The sequence below is a fragment of the Acartia tonsa genome, chromosome 10 (assembly GCF_053477335.1).
Source record: "Acartia tonsa isolate MP-2025a chromosome 10, ASM5347733v1, whole genome shotgun sequence".
Classification (NCBI taxonomy): domain Eukaryota; kingdom Metazoa; phylum Arthropoda; class Copepoda; order Calanoida; family Acartiidae; genus Acartia; species Acartia tonsa.
In genome coordinates, this window is record NC_137269.1 from 45,842,126 (window position 1) to 45,863,635 (window position 21,510).

At 32.8% G+C, this 21,510-nt stretch overlaps 2 protein-coding genes across 3 annotated transcripts in view; both read right to left on the reverse strand.

The window, feature by feature from the left end:
• LOC145330154 (uncharacterized) overlaps positions 1-21,510 on the reverse strand; it is a 246,091-nt gene that overhangs the window by 61,987 nt on the left and 162,594 nt on the right. The gene's annotated exons all lie outside the window — the stretch shown is intronic.
• The window catches only part of LOC145330153 (neuronal acetylcholine receptor subunit alpha-4-like), a 242,877-nt gene continuing 222,514 nt past the window's right edge, over positions 1,148-21,510 (reverse strand). Inside the window, exons 12-14 of one of the 2 annotated variants that reach the window (XM_080174737.1) lie at positions 16,987-17,385; positions 13,055-13,349; positions 1,148-3,868 (exon numbers count right to left, since the gene is read on the reverse strand). In XM_080174737.1, coding sequence (XP_080030863.1) covers positions 3,626-3,868; positions 13,055-13,349; positions 16,987-17,385 — 937 coding nt within the window. In that variant the 3' untranslated portion in view covers positions 1,148-3,625. The remainder of the gene's footprint in view (positions 3,869-13,054; positions 13,350-16,986; positions 17,386-21,510) is intronic. The other variant, XM_080174738.1, reaches the window with a different exon arrangement.

The window sequence follows — 21,510 nt, forward strand, 5'->3', positions numbered from 1 at the left end:
GTTGCCGGCACAAAAAGGTACAGCGTGCATGCTCATGCGCGCCAATGGAAATACTAACATTTTCCAGTAAGGCTTTGAAACCGATTAATATCCACCGGATTAGAACCAGTTCTAAACCATACTGAAAAATAATGTACCGTATCGTATTATATCCAGTTTTCTACGAATATAAAAATGCACAATCATAATATTAAACCAGTTTTGTTAGCTAGTGCCATGCATCTCGGGGCTACGAAAACTAGTTTTAATCCTATAATTGTACATTTTTATACCCGCGGAAATATGTTTATAATACGATGCGATTAAAAACTATTTTGGCACTCTGATTGTGTTAGCAAAAGTCAAATTTTGACAAAGAATGAACAAACTTTTCTGCTTAAACAATTTTCTGTTATGCATATATGTTGTTAATTATCCATTGTTAGTTTTTCATTAACAAATATAAATAGTGAAATTAATTTGATACGAACAATGATAACAATAGCAGTATTCTTTTTTATTTTATATTTGCAATATGCATAAAAAGTATTTTCAAAATAAAATAGTTTCTAAATAAAAAAGTAAATGATTAAAAAGAAAACATAACAGAATTTTGTATAAACAGTTTGAATAGCTTTTATTTATTTAATTAACAATTTTCATTAGATTTGTGCTAATTATTTTCTTCTATTTTCTATCTAAGGCTAATAATACACCAATATATGTTTTTATATAATACTAAAATTCATTAATAATAATAATAATAATGCATATTCACAATTTTCAATCAATTTTTACAAATTTTAAATATGATAATACAACTTTATCTTTGTATAAAATATCTAGATTTTATAGACGATTTGTTAATATTAATTTGCATACAAGTATTATAAGTCATTTAAAATCTATTAAAAGTCCTAAAATTTGTGCTATATTATAGTTTGCCTAGTTAAGGCGAATAGATTTAGGTATTAGATTGTTTAATAAACAATATGTTTAATGATAACTTTACAAAATAGATAAACAAATTTTTGATAAAAATATAACATCCATTGATTATAAGAATTATTAAATCCAATTTATTTGTTGATTTAGATATTTTTATAAATCTTGATTGGGTTGTACAAACCTGAGGTGGATTCTAAAAAAAAAACTTTTTGGCTCACTGCCTCACTAAAAAAATTTGTGAAAAATCCTCTAAAATCTTCTAAAAAAATCTACAAAAATTAAATAAAATCATAAAAGGGTTATCAACATAAGATTTTGTTTAATTTTTGTAGATTTTTAATACGATTTTGAAGGATTTTCATTTAATTTTTTAGTGAGCCTCACTAATTTTAATGAGGCATTGAGCCAAAAAGTTTTTTTAAGAATCCACCTCTGGAATGTCTAATAGGCATCATAAAGATGGAAAAGGGAAATGTATTGGGCGGCAAACTGTAATGTGCCTCATTTTTTACCTCAGGGATCTTAAGGGATAAGACAATGGAGGAAAAATGGATATACAACCCTAATGATGATAGACAAATTAATTCTTTATGTAAATTGTAAAGCAATACATGAAATGTTTGAACAATAATAGCTTAGAACTAAATTCAATAAAAGAACCCAAAGTTTTTAAACCAACGAATAAGATAACAATGCTATGAAACTCAGGTATACCAGTATAGTTCCAATCAAAGGACCCCTATCTCCCTGCCCTCCCACAATATTTATTTAGAATAGTTATTTATAGCATCGTATCATAAACAGCTTTCCGCGGATATAAAAATGTGCAATTATTAAAGCCAGTATTAGTAGCCCCGAGGAAATACAGTTCCAATCTAACAAAACTAGTATAAATATCATGATTTTTAATTTGATATTCGTGGAAAACTGTCTGTAATACGATGCTATACATGATTTTTGGTAAATTTAGTTAAATTTTTATTGATTGGTCCATGTGCTAATTAGGTGTGCTAATATTTCAGCCTAGTATAGTTTTTAACTTAGAAAGGAAAATTCTAATTGTCATCATTAGGGATTTACATTAATTTATCGACCATTGTCTTATCCCTTAAGATACCTTGTACTGGCTAAGAGTCCCCTGTTCGAATTATGTACCAGCCAATGTATTCCAAAACACCCAATCTATATTCAGATGAAAAAATAAATTGGATTTACAAAAAAGAAACACATTTCTATCTTATTTTTTCATTGAGAAATGTATTTCAGATTCTTCGTCTTTTCTATTATCAATGAATGCAATATTTAGAAATATTTGAAAATAATTTTCATAAAAACTAAATTAGTTTTATTAAATCTATAAGAATATGTGAAAAACGAAAAAAGAATCAAGTAATCAAATAGTAGCAAATTTTGTATTGATTGAGATAAAAAAGTTTTTTTTTTAAATTTACCCTGTGTTGTAAAAACCTTTCTCCCTTGATATTTTTTACAAAACAAGGATGACAACATCCATAAAACAAAATTGAAGCTCTGAAATCAAATGGTAGAACAAACTAACATGAACACACTTTTAGGATTTGATTAAAGAGATACTTCACTAAAATATTGTACCTTAATTTACTAGGAATCATTGTACCAAAAATCACATGAAGAGGATACCTATATGTATCATACAAAAAGCTGCTGCCAAAAAAAGTCAAAATTCAGCATGTTTTGTTAGTAGACATATGGACTTTCTGGTAATGATTAATGAGATGTTTAAAAATCCTACCTAACTGTTACAGGAATCCTCATGAAGAATTTAAAATCGATAGGACAATTCTAAGAGTAAAAATTTTAAAAAAGGGCTTATCGTGACGTGAGTACGGCCGTTCTACAGACCCAAATAATAGTAAAGCTTCGCTTTCAAAAATAATCAATATTTCAAACATAATCTAAATTAACATTCTTAGGCAACAATAAGTTAATAACAAATTTTTACTTTTAAATAAATCACAGTATTTTGGTTTTTCTTTGTGGGAATTACCTATTAAACACATAGATAGATCTTTTAAAAACTTACTCTAATTTAATTCAAATAAATAAAATTACTATAATTCATATAAGTTTAATATTGTAAATTTCTTAATTTTGGCACATCTATATATCCATAATTATTTAATCAAATAACATTTTTATAAAATCAGTAGTTTTAATAAATTTTTAAAATAGACTACTTTTCTGATAGTTGAAAAGATATAAATTAATATTCTTCTTGCAGATTTATATTGATTAGTAATTAATAATAATTTAGATTATAAGAGATTAATCAATAATCATCATAATAATAATATGTATATATTGAAAATACCCCAAAAAACCTGATCTATACACACATTAATAAATATATATTTACATTATACACTGATCAAAAATACTTCAGGTTCGATTAAAACGTCAGTATGAGCAATAATATGTCTTAAATACAATTGTAAATAATGTTTTATATAATTAAAACTTTGAAGTTAAGAATCATAAAAAAAACTTCTTTTAAAGATCATGTTTACAACCAATTGTTTAAAAACTCCTACGGCCTATTTACCCCTTATCAGTTTTTTCTAAAGTACCTTATTATTTACATAATCACGGACAAATGTCCATATACAGAACCTCGATCATTTTCATTAAAAATTTGAAAAACTGGAAGCTTGATATTTCACTAGTTAATGTATCTTGACATTTCACACGAGACCCTGCGCTTCACCTCGTCCTTCCGGCTGTGTTCACTCTTCCCCTGGTCTATGCCAATGATTGAAAGCTCCTTGTCTATGGGTTTCCTGTCATCGTAGAGGCTAGGCGCCTGCAGGATGATGCCGGCTGTCCCCACCACCACGGCCATTGTAAATATCCAGAGGAAGAGTCTGTCTAGCACCATGGCAACGTACTTCCAATCTTCTTTTGTCTGAAAATAAATTGGATTATGGAAAGAAAACGAAGAATTGGGTTTCGTCATATTTTCACAGTAGCTTTCTCCTATTTCTAGCCCCTGCGGGTGGCTTTTACCCTGTGTGGCCTGTTTCCTAACTCTGCATATTTATCATTAACATTTACCTAACCTAAACTAACCTATCAAAATTAAGCTACTGTGAAAATATGATGAAACCCACTACTTAGTTTTCTTTCCATGATCAAATAAATTGGTAAAAGATTATTCATTATTACAGTAGGGCTTCTAATATCCGCCTGATTAGAACCGATACTAAAAAATCAGGCTATAAAATGCATATTATCTGTATAATTCTTTTATAAATCTATTACAGAAAATGATTTGATCTAATTGTTACAAATGAATCATTATTAGAAATAGGTCAAAGATTCTCGTCTTAAGTAGACTTTCTTTTCCATCACAAGAAACATGGTATTGAGCTTTTTGTGTGCTTGTTTATGTGTTTGTTTGTTTTGTGTGTGTGTGAGTGTGTCTGTGCGTGTTTGTGTAAGTGTGTGTGTTTGTGTGTGTGTATGTATGTGTGTTTTTGTGTGTGTGTTTATTTAGGTAAGTAAAAACGATTCAAGACGTTATTTGTAGAATCAAATGGCAACACAGAATTCTAATTTTGTATTTTGAGAAACAAAAAGTTTAAACAGATCTTCTAAGGGCAATAATACAAGATATATAGGCAAAGCTAATCTACAGATCTTCTGTTGGTTCTTTATTAATACACTTAGTAAAATAAGACAAGTATGACAACATCCATAAGTAGCAAAGCAAAGATGAACATGGAAAGTCAAAAGGACTAAGTTAGTAAGTAAGTTATAGAGCAGATGTTATTGTTCAGTGGCCATAATAAAGAAAGAGAGAGAAATCATTATTATTAAGTAATAGAAATAGAAAGTAATAGAAAATCACGAAACCTTTTTAAAGTTAATAATTCAAGTCTTTTTAAATTTAAATACTTCCTTTTTTAAGAAATTGTCTTGAGTTATCATAAAATAAAAGGTGAACATAAAAGAAAATATATTTTACTTGTTTATGTTTTGATATTTTCAAAAATTTTAAAAAAGGAAAAGAGCTAATAGTTTAAAATATTTGTTAAACACAAAAAGATTTAATTGTATATACAGTTTACACATAAAAAAAGTACATCTAATCTAATATCGCCGTTTTTTGTAACCGGTATTGTATGCACATAAAATTTATCTATTTTGTATTCTGTGCTACGAGTGTGAAGAGTGAACACTAGAAGTTAGATCAGGGACAATAGATCTATTATTAATAGACTGTCCTACAAGTGTGAAAAGTGAACACTAGAAGTTAGATCAGGAACAATAGATCTATTATTAATAGAGTGTGCTACGTGTGTGAAGATTGAACACTAGAAGTTAGATAAGGTACAATATATATCTATTATTTACAGATTGTGTTATGAGTGTAAAGAGTGAACACTAGAAGTTAGATCAGGGACAATAGATCTATTATTAATAGACTCTGCTATGAGTGTGAAGAGTGAACACCTGAGTTAGATCAGGGAAAATAGATCTATTATTAACAGACTGTACTACGTGTGTGAAGAGTGAACACTAAAAGTTAGATCAGGGACAATAGATCTATTATTAATAGACTGTACTACGTGTGTGAAGAGTGAACACTAGAATTCAGATCAGGAACAATAGATCTATTATTAATAGAGTGTGCTACGTGTGTGAAGATTGAACACTAGAAGTTAGATAAGGTACAATATATATCTATTATTTACAGATTGTGTTATGAGTGTAAAGAGTGAACACTAGAAGTTAGATCAGGGACAATAGATCTATTATTAATAGACTCTGCTATGAGTGTGAAGAGTGAACACCTGAGTTAGATCAGGGAAAATAGATCTATTATTAACAGACTGTACTACGTGTGTGAAGAGTGAACACTAAAAGTTAGATCAGGGACAATAGATCTATTATTAATAGACTGTACTACGTGTGTGAAGAGTGAACACTAGAATTCAGATCAGGAACAATAGATCTATTATTAATAGAGTGTGCTACGTGTGTGAAGATTGAACACTAGAAGTTAGATAAGGTACAATATATATCTATTATTTACAGATTGTGTTATGAGTGTAAAGAGTGAACACTAGAAGTTAGATCAGGGACAATAGATCTATTATTAATAGACTCTGCTATGAGTGTGAAGAGTGAACACCTGAGTTAGATCAGGGAAAATAGATCTATTATTAACAGACTGTACTACGTGTGTGAAGAGTGAACACTAAAAGTTAGATCAGGGACAATAGATCTATTATTAATAGACTGTACTACGTGTGTGAAGAGTGAACACTAGAATTCAGATCAGGAACAATAGATCTATTATTAATAGAGTGTGCTACGTGTGTGAAGATTGAACACTAGAAGTTAGATAAGGTACAATATATATCTATTATTTACAGATTGTGTTATGAGTGTAAAGAGTGAACACTAGAAGTTAGATCAGGGACAATAGATCTATTATTAATAGACTCTGCTATGAGTGTGAAGAGTGAACACCTGAGTTAGATCAGGGAAAATAGATCTATTATTAATAGACTGTGCTATGAGTGTGAAGAGTGGACACTAGAAGTTAGATCAGGGACAATAGATCTATTATTAATAGACTGTGCTACATGTGTGAAGATTGAACACTAGAATTCAGATCATGGATAATAGACTTTATTAATTGACACACATTAGCATGGGACGAAATGGTTTTAGGCTATTTCTTTACTCCCTTCCATTTCTTCCCTTTGAACAGACCTTCCTAAATAATCTAGCCTAGTTTAAAATCAATAGGACAATTTAACATTCCTAAATTTACGAAAAAAGCTATCTGGCACGGACAGAAGGACAAACCTACCATAATTATTGGAAAGCTTCTTTTTTGGTCTTAGTCTTCCTAACGACACACAGAAAACTGTCCCGAATTTGTATTAATTTTGAGGAACAAGACTCCAGTTACGTCATTTTTTTCTTTCCCGAAAAAGGGAAGGGGGAAAGAAAAAAAGGGAAGGGGGGAAGAAAAAAGAGATGGAAGAAAAGGGGGTTTTCCCCATCTCTTTTGAAGATATTTTCTTCCCCCCTTCCCTTTTTCGGGAAAGAAAAATATGACGTTACTGGAGTCTTGTTCCTCAAAATTAATACAAATTCGGGACAGTTTTCTGTGTGTCTTCCTAACTGGTGTAAATTTTGTTCCTTTTTCGATGTTTCAAATTTAATAGGTCTTGTGTAGTCGCTCCTTTGAAAATGGTTAAAAACAAGAGGCAAAGAAGCATACTTAACTTTTTGCAAGTAATAGTAAGCATCTTTCAGCCATGCGGAGCTGCAGTCTAATAATTGTCTAATTCCTTCAATTTATGACTATTAAATAAGGCTAAACGGCCAGCTCTGTTATCTCAGCTCATGATAGAGATAGAGGGTTAGGAATTTTTGTATGGCTCTCTTTTTTTAAAGTAGGATAGTCATATTTTGCCTTCTTTATACCTTTTTGAGCAACCTTTAGTTACTTTGTCATTGCCATAAAGTTTACAGAGACCGATAAAATTAAAGCTTTTAAATGGCTATATCCTACTGTATATTATGATTATATCTTTCAAATGACATTTTGATTATTACATTACCTTATAAATCGCCCCTAGTAAAGAAAAGTAAAGCTTCCCTAAAAAGTGCAACAAAATTTGGATCAACATTTCCCGAGATATATACCTTCAGATGCGGATGCGCTCCTTACATCTAGCAGATGGGGCATGTGAAAATAGCCAAAAACCATCCTCTAAGGTTATCAGACTTGGCTCCACAGCCCTTCGCTTAGATGAGAGCCAGGTAAAGATAAAAATGAGAGGCCAGATGCCAGGCCAATCCTTGAGCAAGGAAAAAAAGTAAAAATTTTAAAAACATTTGAGTTGAAACTTAGAATAACAACATACATTATAACACAGTAAATATATAAAACTTGAATTTTTTGCTTGAATTTCAGTGGATAAAACTTCTTAAGGAATAGGTAGACTGATAATACTTAACACTATCTATAAATATTATTTATTTGGTTTTCAGAAAATTTGTCCCTCTCAGATAAGGCCAAGTAGAAGATTCATTCCTTCACTTTTTATGGATTACATTTAATTTACAAATAGATGAAACCTTTCTTCCTCTCTCAGTTTAGCTTCTTATAAGCATAAAGTAACTATGTAAGTTTGTATATATGTCAAAAGGTATCTAGTATTATCTGGAATAGTTTTTTTTGTTGTATCGTATTTTAGTTAGCTTTTCGTGGATTTTAAAATGAAAACTCACAAGATTTAAACCAGTTTTTTTACCACGAGGGGCCTAGGGCTCGGGATAACAAAAACTGGTAATAATTTTATGATTTGTATTTTAACTTTCGTGGAAATTTGTCTTTAATGCGATTTTTTTATTTGGTCGAGAACTGGCTCTAATCTAGCGGATAATAAACGGTTTCGAAGCCATACTGGTAAATTATATTATCGATGTAAAAACTTCCATGGGTATTTTAATGTAGTGATTAAATACTTGTTTGTCTGTCGATGGTTTTACTTTTCATTATAGTTTACTATTAGTCTTTTAGTAGTTTAGGTTTCCATATTTATGTAACATTTAGATCCTATTTGATTAAAACTAAATTCCTAAGACGATTGGTCATAATATTGAGTCTTTCAAAACGTCAGGAAACTTGTATTACATTTTAAAAGTTTCTAAAAATATAAAATTCTTACTACCGTCAGCATATCATAGTGTATTATTATTAAAATATACAGAGATAAGAGATACAAAACAGTCATAAAAGGGATAAGACAATGGCTAACAAATTGATGTAGTTCCTATTGCAGAGACACAAAATTACTCCTTCTGTAGATCACAATTAATGGTTGAAACGTTTGTTCACTTAACTTAATGAACCAACCAATCAAAATTCAATTAAAGTCCATAAAACTAAGCCAACGAATAAGAAAACGTTATTATAAAACTATTGGGTCTCCAATACCCAATGTCTCCTCACTCCCTGGATACAAATAGAGTTTCTCTTGTCTAATGGGAATATTTATGGAAAATGTCGGATGTACTTTCTCCCAGGGAGATTGTACTTAATATGAAACTTGTTCCCAAACTTGAATAAACAAATTCTCTCATTAATTGGCTTAAAAACATTATGGAATTTTGTTAAATTATTTGATTGTTTGTAATATCGTATCAACTGTGAAATATAATAATTCCATTAAATATTAAATTTTTTCCCAAAAGCAATTATTGCCTTTTAGACTTTACCAAAGCATTTGACATATAAACACAAAGAAATTACTTTCTCGTATTCATTCGAATCCGGTGGATGGGAACCGGTTCTCATCCATACGAAAAAACTATGTCTAGCATCGTATTATATCCAGCTTTCTACGAATATAGAAATGTACAATCATAAGATTAAAACTAGTTTTTTTAGCCCCGAGGTGCCGGATTGTACACTCTATATCCGCGGAAAGCCGTTTATAATACTATACGAGAAATAACTATTCTCGTATTCATTCGAATCCGGTGGATAGGAACCGGTTCTCATCCATACGAAACGTGTTCTATATCCGCGGAAAACCGCTTATAATACGACGCGAGAAATAACTATTCTAGGCTTCAAGTTTAGGAGAAAAAAACCTACACCCATGAAAATATATGGTTTAAAAAACACCCTAAAAAAACTTTACCTTTCTATGGCCATTATTATTGTAATTATTTTAAAAAGTTAAAGTCAAATTAAAAGGACATTTTAATGTAATAGGAGAATAATTTAAGATATCATGCAGTTGTGCTATGACTAATATTTATTGTACCCTGTGTAATATCAAATTTGTTATTATGCTCGCAACAGCTTGCAAAAATGCATTCCTATTCTACACAATGGAAATACGAGTGCAAAAATTTCAAGGATGACCATGTTTGAAACAAACTTTAAACCTGGATTGTTTTGAAAAATACTTTGAAGACCTAGAGATGTTATTTCTACCCTCTTTTTTTTTGTGTACCCCAAATAGCTTAAAATCTTCTCCAATTAGAAAAAGAGCCTATAAACTTTAAGTAACAGTATATCTTTTAAACCTCCCCCCCCCCCTTTCGCAATATACTGAATTAATCGCTTGAAATATAAGATTTGTGAAATATTAATGGAACACTGTGGACGACACAGGGAGGGAGGGAACATTGGACTATAAAAAATACTGGTACCCAAAGTTTTATATTCAGGTCATCTTATTCGTTGGCTCAAAAACCTTGGGTACTTGCCTCTAAATTAGTAGTGTTAAATTTTTATAAGCAATATTTCAAATCTTCAAGGGAATTTTGTTTATCATCTATGAGTATATATATATCAATTTATCATCTCTTGTCTTATCCCTTACTGAGGAGGACATCATATAGAAAAGTGCAGGTGGCGACTTTTATATATTATCATGAACAAAATCCAAATTGCATGCCACCCAGCTAAAAAGGCAGGTATGATAAATGGAGGTTGCTTTTTCATCTTTCTAGTGGCTTCGCCCTTGACCTTTTGATTTCAAGGTATCCCTTTAGACGGATATTCTGTTATTAGTTTTTTGGAGAAAAAAATGTTTAGGGGAGGTTCATTTTTTCTAGGGTTTATTATTCCTGGGAGGGTAGACGAATCCCCCGCCTAATTAATTATAAACCTTCCCAAAAACTCTAATAAGCTACTGTAAAGGAGAACCATATCGGTTCAGCGGAAAGGTCCTTCAGTACTTGTTACTTTCACATAAGGATATGTGCTTTAAAATAACGAAGTAATTTTAAGCAATAAATATTAAGTTTGCGAGTTTGTGTGTATAGTATAGCATAGTACTACTAGCGGGTTCGCCCCTAGCCTCTAGGGGCTTTGCCCCAAAAGGTAATTAAAAAAAATAAGTATTTCTGGTGCTGCCATTTATTTTAAAATAACTGCCGCCAAAAAATAGTGGGAGATTTTTTTTGGGGGGGGGGAGAGGGTTGTGGGTTTCCTAACCCCCCTAAAAAATAGCCTAAAACCACCACAGAAAAAGTAGGTATATTCCCTAAAAAGTAGAATCCGATCGGTTCAGTGGTTAGCGAGATCTTAAGGGAAAGACGGTCAGACATCATTCTACTTTGTATTATAGATGGGCATTTCATAACGAACTTGGTTATTACTTTTGTATTTCTTTAGATTATTTGTGGTTAAAATGCCCATAGAAAACACATTTTTTGTGGAAAATTGTAAGTAGAAACCTAATATTATTTGGTTGGTTGGTTCTTCTTTAGTTAGGTTCATAAGAAATTCTGTGGTTTAGAAAAAAACCTGTAATTATCGTGTTTGGTTCATTAATAGGATGCATTGATTTCTAGCAATATTACCATTTACCGTCAGACAACAACATAAAACAAGAGGTGGCATAGCCAATTCTTTTGCAAGTTTAAACATGAAAGAAAGGTCCAGCGATTTTAAAACTTTGCAAAATTATTTACTTCAGAAGGGATTTTTAGATTTATGCAGCCTTAAAGGAAGATTATGTAAAAAAAACACATATGTCAAAATTAAACATATACTTGTAAATAAACACAATTTGAAAGAAAAATCAAATTAGACGAATTGTAAGATATTTTTGTCTGTAGCTTAAGATTTTGATTACTAATGTACTGATTAAGTTCTCTATTTGAGGGGGGGGGGGATCATTTGGTTTAAGGCTGTTTTGTTTTTATATTTAAGGTTTATGATGGTTATAGGCTATTTTTCTGCCCTTCTCTACCTAATTCAATACAAAGCACCTAGATGCTAAAAGCACAGCCACAGCCACTGGTACATAGTTAAAAGGACATAAATTATATTTTTTAGTCTACCTGACATAATCGTCAGTAATTGTTTTGAAATGGACCCAGGCTACCCAGCACTAATCCTAAATATCTCTTTTTGTGTCGATATATATCTCTAACCCTTTGCATTTTCAGACTAAATCCAAAAAACACCCTTTTTAGTAGCGAAGTTACTCTATAATACACTTTGTCTGTCCGTCCGTCTCCTATTCAAGATAGACAGCTGAAAGTTTTATGAAAGATTCCTATGAAATATGCCCATCTAATCTAAACATGTTTTGTCCATCTGTCTGTTTTCTGGGGTGCTAATTCGATTCCTAGAATTTTAAGTTTTCGTGATTTCCTCAACCGATTTCTAAGATTTTCATTCATAATTTTTGAGCTTCGCTACTTACGTGTGTTGTCATCCTTTTTAAGACTAGTACTGCAGCTCCTTTTTTTATAACTAGTGTGTCTGTTCGTTTGTCCGTCTGTATGGTTAGGTAACTTTACAAAGTAATGTAATGAAATATAATTGTCTAATTATTTAATGTGTTTTTGCAATTCTTGTCATTCTTTTTTGTCTACAATTTTACAAATTTCTACCATTCCCAGATTGCAACAATTCTGGAAACCTAACCTAATTTTTGTCATGTCTAAAAGAGCGGATTTTTTTTGTGAATCTATATTGGTTACCTACTAAAATTATTTTACCTTGAATTAAAATTAATCTGTTATCCACTATGTGTTTTAAAACTGTTTTATTTAACTTTCATCTTAAATCTAACCTACGTATTATGTATAATATGAAGTTCATTTATAAGCTAGAAAATGGCAAACAACAATTTAAGTTGTACGAAATTTGCAAGAAAAAATTTGTAATATGCAATCTAAGTTTAGAACATGGATTTAATATATTTAATGTAAGAGCTCTGAGCTAAAGAAAATGCAATAATCGTTTTAACTTGAGTATATCAAATTAAAGTAAATCTTGTTGTAAATTATAGATGAAAATCTTATAATAAAGTACTAACAGGATGTGTGTTTGTACCGAAGGATCTCGCTAAGAACCGATCAGGTTCTCCTTTACAGGGTAGCTTCTCATAGGTCCTGAGAAGGTTTATAACTATTAGGAGGAGGGTACCACCACCCTCCCAAGATAAATCGCCTCTAGAAAAAAATCCCCCCCATATTTTTTTTATTTCAACTTAAAATTAAAATTGCCAAGCACACGCCCCTGACAAAACAATGTTTGCTTGTTAATTGTAGAGACTTAACGCCAGGGTACACAAAATTAAAAATTCACCTTTGTTGCCTCTTCTTTAGCTCGCGTATGCTCAGCTATGAAATTAACACAGATACAAGATTTGTGCATCCGCTGCGAACACCCGCTGTGGTCGAACGGTGTCTCGGCGGGCTCTGCCGGTGACGGCGGGTCCGAGGCGTCGGTGGGCGAGTAGGCGGGCGGAGAGTGAACATCCTTGTCAGGCGGAGGCGGTGGCGGTAGGTGGTGGGAGGTGTGGGGAGAGTGCTTGGAGAGGGGAAGAGGTGTACCGTGAACTTCACACGCACTGTAGTGAGATATTCCGTCAGGGTAACTTCTGAAATGGTTTAATATTTAGCATTTTTATTTGAAACAAATAATGAATAGAATTATTAATGCCCCAATGAAATAATTCTGATAACTCAACCAAATTTTACATCCTTACTTTATTACCAAGCAAATGGACATAAAAGTACAAAATAAATTTTAGATAAATAAAAAAAATCAAATTGGCATGTTACCTCAACGTGCCTTGTTAAATACAAATCCCCCCCCCCCGCCCGATCCTTATTTTGAAATAAATTTTAAATAAAGGGGGAGTGGTAGTTCTCGTTTGTTTATAAGATAATATAAGTCAGGTTAGGTCTTTTAGGTTATATTGAGGCCTCCTGAAAATAATTTTAAAAGGAATATCCTTATTTCATTTTTTTAATTAAGGGTAGAGGGGCTTCTGTCCTCGACAGCCTTTTTTAGTGGAAAAGCACTCATGAAAACAAATTTAACAGACATTGAAAAAATCCTTAGAAAGAAAACTGTCGAATACTCCTATTACTCCGTGTAAAAATGTTTTTGGGATGTACGTGTCAAATTAATTAATGTGACGTCACATTATAGACAGTAAATGAAGAAATGCATCCTATTGTTGGCTCTACGAAAAAAACACATAAATGTAATTAATTTGTTCATTTGTAATGTTACATGTTACTTCCCTTATTATAATTAGAATGACACTATCTTAGTAATTTAATTAACAAATGTATTCTAAGCAGGAAGAAAGGGATACATCAATATTAGAGAAAAACACTAGAGGGTGAAAGGGTTAAATAACTGTATCTCCCAACCGCCTTGTGCAACCTTTATATTGGGTCATTGAAAATCAACCTGCAATGGTGTCGCTTTTATCAACACAGCCAAGAAGCAGAAAATAATTTAGAGGCAGACGAAAAAGGTCTTTGAAAAAGGAAGGAAGGTAGTTGTCTAGATATACATCTATACTATAGATCTGTTACATCCATCTCTCTTCTAATTCTAAAGGAATTCATCTTTCTTTGCCTTCAGTTTTTTGGATAAAATACAGTAAATTATCCTATTACATAAAGTAGTAAACCTTTATTGTCTGTAGCGAAGGATGTCGCTAACAGCTGAACCGATATGGTCCTTCTTTACAGTAAAGCTTTTTATAGGACCCGGGATGGTTTTAGGTTATTTTATATGTATAAAAAATCTGTGTATGGTTTTAGGCTATTTTTCACAGCCACTAGTAGTTGAAATGTGCCAAGGAGGGAAATATAAATAATTTTCTAAACTTTTGCATGTCAATATAATTTACAGTCTAGTAACCCCTGCCTTCCTGGGATTTTTATAAAGTCAAATTATTAGACAAAATGGGGATGACTAAGTTCAAAGGTAACAAAGCATAAACTATTTACTAGTTTTGGTAGTAAAAAAGTTAATGTTGCTTTTTTAAATTTTCTTTTTTGTTTGTTGAATTTTAACATAGAATTACAAAAAAGTTAAATCTTAGAATTAAATGAATTTTAGATTTTTACATAAAGATAATACAAGAAATTGGTAAAGAGGGAGAAAGAGAGAGAGAGAATGAGAGAAACAGACAAGAATGAGAGAAACAGAGAGATAGATAGAGAGAGAGAGAGAGAGAGAGAGAGAGAGAGAGAGAGAGAGAGAGAGAGAGAGAGAGAGAGAGAGAGAGAGAGAGAGAGAGAGAAAGAGAGAGAAAGAGAGAGAAAGAGAGAGAAAGAGAGAGAAAGAGAGAGAAAGAGAGAGAAAGAGAGAGAGAGAGAAAGAAAGAGAGAGAGAGAGAGAGAGAGTGAGAGAAACAGACAAGAATGAGAGAAACAGAGAGATAGAGAGAGAGAGAGAAAGAGAGAGAAAGAGAGAGAAAGAGAGAGAAAGAGAGAGAAAGAGAGAGAAAGAGAGAGAAAGAGAGAGAGAGAGAAAGAAGAGAGAGAGAGAGAGAGAGAGAGAGAGAGAGAGAGAGAGAGAGAGAGAGAGAGAGAGAGAGAATGAGTGTGAGAACGATTATGTAAGATTGATTTAAAGAAATGTTTGTGTGTAATTAATTATAGTTGGCTGTAACTGTGACACTACATCCATCTTCATTTCAACAACAGTTTATTTGTCAACAGAGCGAGAGGGGACATTGCACTGTTTATTACATTGGTCCTCAAAGTTTTTTTTATTGCATTCTGATTGGTTGATTATTTAAGTTCAGTGTACAAACGTTTCAACCACTAATTGAAATCTACTGGAGGGGTAATTTTGTGTATCATAATTGTGGATGAAAGAAAATTAAGTAAACTTTAACATAAAACTTTGGGGACTAGATTAATAAACAGCCCATTGTCCCCTCTCTGGCAAGAAGCCATAAAATTAATACGCAGCCGCGGCTGCCGAGCCCTGAATATAAAGTGAAGCTTAGAAAACTAAATTGATATGAAACAACGATCAATCTTTAGTATGTTTAAATCTTTTAACTTTTGATTTTTTCCCTCATTTTTATTGGTTTGGAAAAGTGTAAAGAAATATTATAAGTAATTCATGTGGTAGATTAACAATGAATACTATTTAAATATTTTGTACTCATACGTATTTTTTATCATAGATATGTACTTAAATACGGCGCGCCCTTAAATACAAGCTACAATGAAAAACTCCACTAAAATCGCTTTGTTTTTGTACATTTTAGAAAACAAACTTTTAGATAAATAAAATTCTTGGATATTGTACAACATAAGTACTGTACAAAATTGGACCCTAGATTTGGTATTCATCATGATGAATGCAATGCAATATAATCGTAGAACTGATATTGCTGTTACTAAGGAAACAATAAGAAAAGTAAAATTTTATCTTTAATAGTGTACTTTTCTACATATTTTTATAAAACCGCATTTTACTTATGCATACAATATACTATTCGACAATTTGTTTTATATGTGGTTAAATTTTAGAAATCTAAAGAAGAGGGGGGGGGGGGTTAAGAACAGAGCTATAGTATATAGATGTATATGCAGACAACTACCTCCCTTCCTTTTTCAAAGACCTCTTTCGTCTGCTTCTAAATTATTTTATTATTTTATGCTACTTGGCTGTGTTTATAAGCGACACCATTGGTTGATTTTCAATGACCCAATAGAAAGGTTGCACAAGGTGGTTGCGATGGGGAGATACAGTTATTTAACCCTTTCTCCCTCTAGTGTTTTATTCTAATGGGTTAAGGGATGTTTTCCCCATCCCCCCAACTTTTCAATACATAATTTTCAAAGTTATTCGAGCATATTAGTAATGCGAAAATGCGCATTGCCGCTAAAAAGTTTGGGTAAGGTAAGGGGTTAGACCCTAGAAAGTGCCATTTTACTAAGAAAAATACTATTAATTAAGCCGATCGAAATATGAAGATGTTTTTCATGTTTGTTCTTAGAAAGTTTAGAAGGATAGACAAATGCACATTTGCTAAAGAAAACGGATCATAAAAAAGGAAACGAAGTGGTGGGTTTTGTCCTATTTTCACGGTATCCTTTCTCTTATATCTAGATCTTGCGGGGGGCTCTAACCCTTCGGGGCAAACATTAACATTTACCTAACCTAACCTAAAATAACCTATCAAAAGTTACTGTGTAAATGCGACGAAACCCGCTACTTTGTTTTCTTTCCAGGATCCAATAAAATATTACCTGGGTGACATTTCACCAGGACGATGCCTGGGTAGTCCAGGTATATCCTCCGGTAACAGCTCATCCGTCAGGTCGGAGGCGGGGTCCATATCCAGCCCGCCACGGTGCTGATAAAAGATATCACCGTTGCCGTTATGATGATACCTTTCACGGTCGCCGGGGGCAACAGACGTTGTTGTGTTGCCAAAGTGGATTTTGTTGTGCGAGTTAGCGCCCACCACCACGTTGTTGTCCATCATGGTCGAGGAGTTGGAGAAGGATTGTAGCTGATATTGGACCGTGGATTTGCTGGTGGCCCGGCTGGCGTGCTCTGCCCCCCGCCCACCGCCGACACCGCCGTGAGAGTTAGACAGATGGCCACCGTCGCCACATGTATTTAACAGCACCTTTTTTAACGACCTGAAAACAAAAATTCAATAATTAAAAAAAAAATTATTTAATCTCCTCAACTTTTGATAACCCTCTCCTTCCAACCCCCCTTTAGAAAATAAACTATTTGAAAGAAATTCTAATGTTTAGTAGAATCTGGCAGGGGTCTAAAGGGATAAGATAATGGCCGATAAATAAGTGTACATCCACAAAGATGATATACAAAATTACCCATTCTGTAAATTACAATTAGTGTTTGCAACGTTAGGGCACTCAACTTAACAAATCAACCAATCAAAATTCAATAAAAGTCCCCAAAATAAGAAAACGTTATTATAAAACTTTGAGGACTAGTGTAATAAACAGCCAAATGTCCCCTCCCTGACTGAGAAGGAATGAGTGCAAACTTTAATGATACAATACAGTTGTGCGAAAATAATTATCATTCCGGTTATATTTACACAATTTACAGGAACTATAATATCTCATAAAACTAAGAGAGAATTTGACAAATTGTGCATATTTTACAACAAAACAAGAATGACAACATCCATACCTATCTCAAACGGGCGGGGATCCAACAACCCAGGATAACTAAGTGAAGCCAAATGTATCTTTTTTCTGTCCAAACACCCGGAGTATTAGGTTAGGTAACACCCATCAGACAACCAACTCTTTGTTTGCACGACCTTTTATGAGAAGTCATAACTGTGCATGGTATTGAGTTGAGCCTGTTTTTGGCCAATGCATTCCCCCTTACCCTAACTATTAATGTCGCGCACCTGACATAAAAATAATAGGAAACATTTTTTTAGTTATGACACGGTATTCAGCCGAGATTCGAACCTATCCCTCCCCGATATCGAGCGGATGCGCTACGTGTTGAGCCACGGACGCGGGTTATGACAACATCCATAAGTTGCAAAGCCTAAGAAATCCTGAATGAATAAACGGACAAAGTGAGCCAACGAGCAGATGTCCAGATGTCATAATAATGGAAAGATAGATAATATGGTAACTGGACACAGTGTCTCAAAAATCGGCCATGTGACGTCGTAAAAATGAGTGAGATGAGAGTAGAAGTAGGAAAGAAAACCTCTAAAAAGAGATGAATAATCCCTCATTTTTATGACGTCATATGCTGATTTTTGAGACACTTTGTCCTGTTACAGAATTTACGATAAATGAAATAAAATCATGAAATATCTTTAAAATTATAAGTATTTGTTCGTTTATTCATGACCGTCAGACCAAGTAAATTTTATACTGACTGCTCATTGGTACAGGAAAGCAAAATACTGTGCACGATAAGTGAATCAGGACTCGGAAGCCGTTCGCAAGCTAGGACGAAGGCTAATATTTAAACCTACTTGGATGCTTTGACAAATTTTAAATAGAGGGATGACCATAATTGGATCAGGTTTAGACATTCAGCTGATTTTTAAATCTGTAAAGGTTGATTTCCCAGAGGCTTACAGGCGAGCAATTAATTTTTTTTTTAAATCAAACATATTTTTTTAGATTATTACAAAAATGTAAAAATCACTATTACATTCCTTTTGGCTAATGATATATTTTAATTATCTATGCATTGTAATTTTACTAATCACAACATTTAGAGCAAAGCTCCTTTTTAACTTTGGTAGTCCGTACATCCGTCCAGACCAACTAAATTTTTGTTGGATCTCTTTAATTTAGAAGAGTCATTAAATTATTTATTTTATTTAGATTAAAATAGCAAAGGTACTCTATAATTCAAAATGTCTGTTCGCCTGTAAGAAAAGGAACGGGGAAACAACTGCTTTATAAAACAGATAAATGGAATTTCAGTGAAAATTCCCCGTAACAGTGAGCATCCAGTACATATATGATGTATTTGGTCCGTCTGTATGTCCGTCAGTCTATACAAGATATTTATGCATTATCGTATTTAAAGGTTTTCCTATTTTCTATATACTTAAAAATCGCCCTTCTCCACTAGTGATCACTAAAACGAACATATGCTTTATGCATTAATTTTGTGCTTTGCTGATCACTTGTGTTGTCATCCTTGTTTTTGTAAATGACTCAGATAATGAGCAAATTATTCAGGATTAAAACTTTTTAAATATTTTCAGTTACAATTTTAATTTTATTAATTCATTTTTTGTATCCTTTTATATTTTCATTAGCGAAGCTATTCTATAATTTACTATGTCTGCCCGTCCGTCAGTAAGTCTGTTAGTCCGTCATTCCATAACGCTATGATGGGAAATGTTTTATTATTTCTAATTACTGCAATGACATGGAATGAAACCTTTTTTGCCAATATTTTCAGTTATTGTACAATAAGAATTTGATGAGAAAATCATTTTTTTTTTGTTTACAATTTAAGTTAATACATAATAAAGTTTTTAAAATCGAAGCTTTTCTATAATTAGGGTCGGTCCGTCTGTACGTCCGTCCTTCCGAACGTCCGTCCGTCACGGATAGCTTTTTTTGTTAATTTAGACATGTTAGAATTGTCCTATCGATTTCAAATTTTGCATGGTGATTCCTGTAATAGTTAGGTACGGGTTAGAAAGCGTAGCAACTCTATAATCATTACCAGAATGTCTGTACGTCCATTTTAAACATGTTGATTTTTTAAACATTTTTAACAACAAATTTGTATGTAACCTAATTATCCGATTGGTCTGATTTTTGGTATACTGATTCCTGGGACAACAAAATACAATATTATAAGCAAAGCAACTCTATAATCAAGTCCTAAACATGTAAGTATGTCCATAATCATTATCCTGTATCAAGCAGTTTTTCAACAAATTTACTTACAATTTTACTCTGACTCTTATACATTCGCATTCTGATTATTCAGTTCTGACATTATACAAGTGTTAATGTCCGTTTGTCCTACCGTTTCAGAGCTTCGCTTTTATGGATGTTGTCATCCTTGTTTTTAATAGGTTTCTTAATGACGAACGTATTGATAGTTCCTATTTCCAAAAATCTAGATCACATACGATACTTATTTTAAAACGCAAAGTTTGAAATATAATGCTTAGCTGTAATATTTAATATGTAAAATTTCTTTTCTCATATACTTTAATTTAAACTAGCAGCTTCGCCCCTGGAGGCCTCTACCTACCCTCCCTTAAAATAGCTTTAAACTTTCCCTGAATCTATGAGAAACTACCCTGTAAAGAAAAACCATATCAGTTTGGTGGTTAGCGAGATCCTTCGGTACAAACAGACAGAAATCCTGTTACTTTAAATATAACAATTGAAAAATTTCCACAATAATAAAATGATTCATGTTTGTGAACAAAAGCATACTTTAATTTTCTTTTCAATTTCTTCAAAATAATGGCAGTTTCCCCCAAAGCTCCTAGCCGAGCACCATATCTCCCTTTTTATAATTCGTTTGTTTGTTACGATAGGGCAAAATTACAATTAGGTCCAATGTGGTACTGGGTAGCCTCGCAGGGTTATGGTACTACAGGTATAGGCCCTTTATGGTAAGGCAATGAAAAAATTAATCCCCAACTAGTGGAATGGAGGGAGGGGGGGGGGGGGTTAGTATTCGATAGACACTTTGTGGTAAGCGCACAAGATAATTTATTTGAGCTCTATGCTCTATGGTGTAGCAGTCTTTTCCATTAAATGTGAAGCACTCTCTAGTCTCGGGGGCTCTGTGTCTCAAGTGCCACAAATAATTACCCAGGTAATGTGCAAAATTTTTGTGGTTGTGTGTGTGTGTGCAAGGGCGAGTACAAAATTTATATTTGGGGGTGTGGAGTAAAAAGCAACGAAAATAATAAATGTGTTCTTTTTTATTTTGTTTCGATCCTAATTAATTTTCCTCTGATAAGACAACGGCTAGGCCTCAGATGGCTCTAGGCGCACTTGAGCAAAGGGGTTGGAGAGAAGTCAACCCTTCACTTTGATTTTTTCGGGGCTGGGTGATGTTTTCTGGTTAAGATTCCTTTGGTAGTTGTAAGAACCCTTCCTATGAGAAGATTTACTTTAAAGGAAGGTTATATCGGTACACACACAGACACATAACTTTTATTTAAGGATTGGATATGTTCGAACGCAGTGCATACAAAAATAGTTTGAAGAAAATACAAATCTTAAATAAGTAACAAAAAAATAAATATTGTCTGCTGCAAGAAT